Below are 2,376 nucleotides of genomic sequence, written 5' to 3' on the forward strand. Positions count from 1 at the left end.
GCAACAAAGCGGACCCGGGGCGAGACCCTCCGCGTGAGGAGCCACATCGGCGGGGCCGAGGCTGACAGCTGCCTCTGACGTCGGGGGCCGGCCAGGGACCCGCCACGGCAGCCCGGGGACAGCGGAGCGCCTTGGGTGTGTGGACACGGCCGCCAGCTCCCCACTGACTGGGCAGCGTGCGTCCCCCAGCTGGGCTCCCACACACAGCACCCTGGCCACACACGGCGCCCCAAGGGCGAGGGGGTGGTCTGGCCAGGCCCCCGCAGCAGGCCATGGGGGGGCGGGGTCGCCCGCAGGGGTGAGGGGGGCGGGGCCGGCTCTTCCCCAGTCACCTCCGCGCTGTCCCTGTGCAGAAACGGGCGCCGGCCGAAACAGGGACCCGGCGTCCACGCCGGACAGGAGCGGCTGGGAGAGCGCCCCGGGCCTGTGTCCCCCGGCCAGCTGTGGGGGGGCCCCTCTGTACCCCAGCTCTGGCCGGCACGAGCCCCCCCCCGCGCCAACCCAACACGGGGGGGGGGCCCCAGGAACTCGGGCTCCCTGCCAGGCCAGGCAGGTGGCTCCGCCCCAGCAGGGGAGACCCTGGCCAGGGCCTGCGGGGGGCGGCTCGGAGCAGCCTGAGCCCAAGGCCTGTCCCGCTCGTGGGGTCACGCCAGGCGCCAGGGTGGGGGTGCCTCTCCCTGAACACAACACAGCAGCGCCAGCCCTGGGGTGCTATCGGCAGCCCCCAGCCTGAGTGAGACCCGGCCAGGGAGGGACCCCAGGATGCAGCAGGCCCCCCCGTCTCCCGCTGCCCCCTCAGCAGTGGGTTTCAGTGGATCCGCCTGCTCTTCTCCCCACTCTTTCTGGGGAGTCCTTTCACCCCCACATCTCTAGCCTGCACCCCAGTTCTTGTGTGCATAATATTTTTTTAAAGATGTATTTATTTATGCAACGAGAACTGGGGTATAGACTAGAGGTGCAGGGGCAGTGAGAAGGCGCCCCAGAGACAGAGCGGGGAGCAGGACAGGCGGATCCACTGAAACCCACTGCTGAGGGGGCAGCGGGGGCCAGGGGGGTCTGCTGCGCCCTGGGGTCCCTCCCTGGCTGGGGCTGGACCTCATGCTGCTGAGCTTCAGCCCACTGCACCACCAGGGAGGGCCATAAATAACTAAATCTTAAAAGAAAAATCATGTAGACGCGGGCACCAACACCACCCAGCCAGACCTGGGGTGACCAAGGCCACGGCTGTGGTCCTCTGCCCCCTTGGGGCACTGGGTACAGGGAGGAGAGTGGGCTCAGCAGGCAGCTCCCACACAAGCTGAGCATTCGTGGGGTTACCTGGAAATGTGCCTGGCCAAAGGCCCCAGCCAGGGCCACCGGGTCTGCTACCAGTAGGGAGCCCCGCTGGGCTCCAGCAGAAGGGGCGTCGCTGGGATCTCCCCCTTCTCTATTTGTCCTTTGGTTTAGTCTCTCCCCCACTCACAGGGCCCGAGGCGCTCTGGGGACCCCCGCCTGCCTCCTCCACCCAAGGCCGCGCTCGCGGGAGTGGCATTGCCAGGCAAAGCCCGAGCAGAGCCTGCTGCCACCCACCCGCTCTCACAGCCACAGCGACCTGCGGGTGCGCGAGCCCCACCCTGCTGCCCCCCCACCAGGGCCCCACCCTGCTGCCCCCTCACCCCCAGGGCCAGCACCCCAAGGAGCAGGCACTTCCCGACTCTGCCTCTGGCCAGCCCCTCCCGCTGTCCCCAGTGTCGAGGACGCCTGGAAGTTTCCCGTCCACTGGTGTCCCCAGATGGGGCCGCTCAGGAAGCCGCCATTGCAGGAGCAGGTGCTGCGCCCGCCCAGGGACCGCGTCACCCCCCGCCCAAGCCGAGGGTCAGCCAGGGTCCCCCCACACTGCGTCCACACTCGACGGGGCTGCTCCTGACCCGACGGCACCGGACACCAGGGGTGTCCTCCCTGCTGCTGCCCGGGGCGAGGGGCTGCGCCTGCGAAGCCAGATGCTGCGGGCTCCCCAAAAAAACCCCCCCAAGCCCCAACCTTAACGGAGAAGAGCCTCCGGGTCGCAGCGCCCCAGCGCACACGAGGGTCACCAGTGCCCACAGGGGAAGGCACGGAGGCCCGACCCGCCAGGCGCAGGGTGTGTGCTGCCCGAGTGCGATGGGGGACAGGAGATGTGAGGGAGGCGCACGCCCCGGGCTGTGAGGGGAGGGGTGTGAAGGGCAGGCATGGGGCCCCCAGAACCCCCAAGCCTGCCCGCTCTAAACAGGCTCCGCACGCGCAGCATCGCAACAAAGCGGACCCCGGGGCGAGACCCTCCGCGTGAGGAACTTTATGCAACGGCCGGGAAGGGAAGGGGCAGCCCCCGCTGGCACCCCGTGTCCCTCCCCCGGGGTA

The 2,376-nt window shown here is 69.6% G+C and overlaps 1 protein-coding gene across 1 annotated transcript in view; it reads left to right on the forward strand.

Moving 5' to 3' along the window:
* The first annotated feature begins 2,207 nt into the window (after nt 1-2,207).
* Nucleotides 2,208-2,376, forward strand: part of CENPBD1 (CENPB DNA-binding domains containing 1) — a 4,945-nt gene continuing 4,776 nt past the window's right edge. Inside the window, 1 exon segment of the mRNA XM_012722842.1 lies at nt 2,208-2,301. Within this exon segment, the coding sequence (XP_012578296.1) occupies nt 2,208-2,301 (94 nt within the window).

The sequence above is a fragment of the Condylura cristata genome, unplaced genomic scaffold, assembly GCF_000260355.1.
Source record: "Condylura cristata isolate star-nosed mole 26May11 unplaced genomic scaffold, ConCri1.0 scaffold00009, whole genome shotgun sequence".
In the NCBI taxonomy this organism is placed as follows: Eukaryota; Metazoa; Chordata; class Mammalia; order Eulipotyphla; family Talpidae; genus Condylura; species Condylura cristata.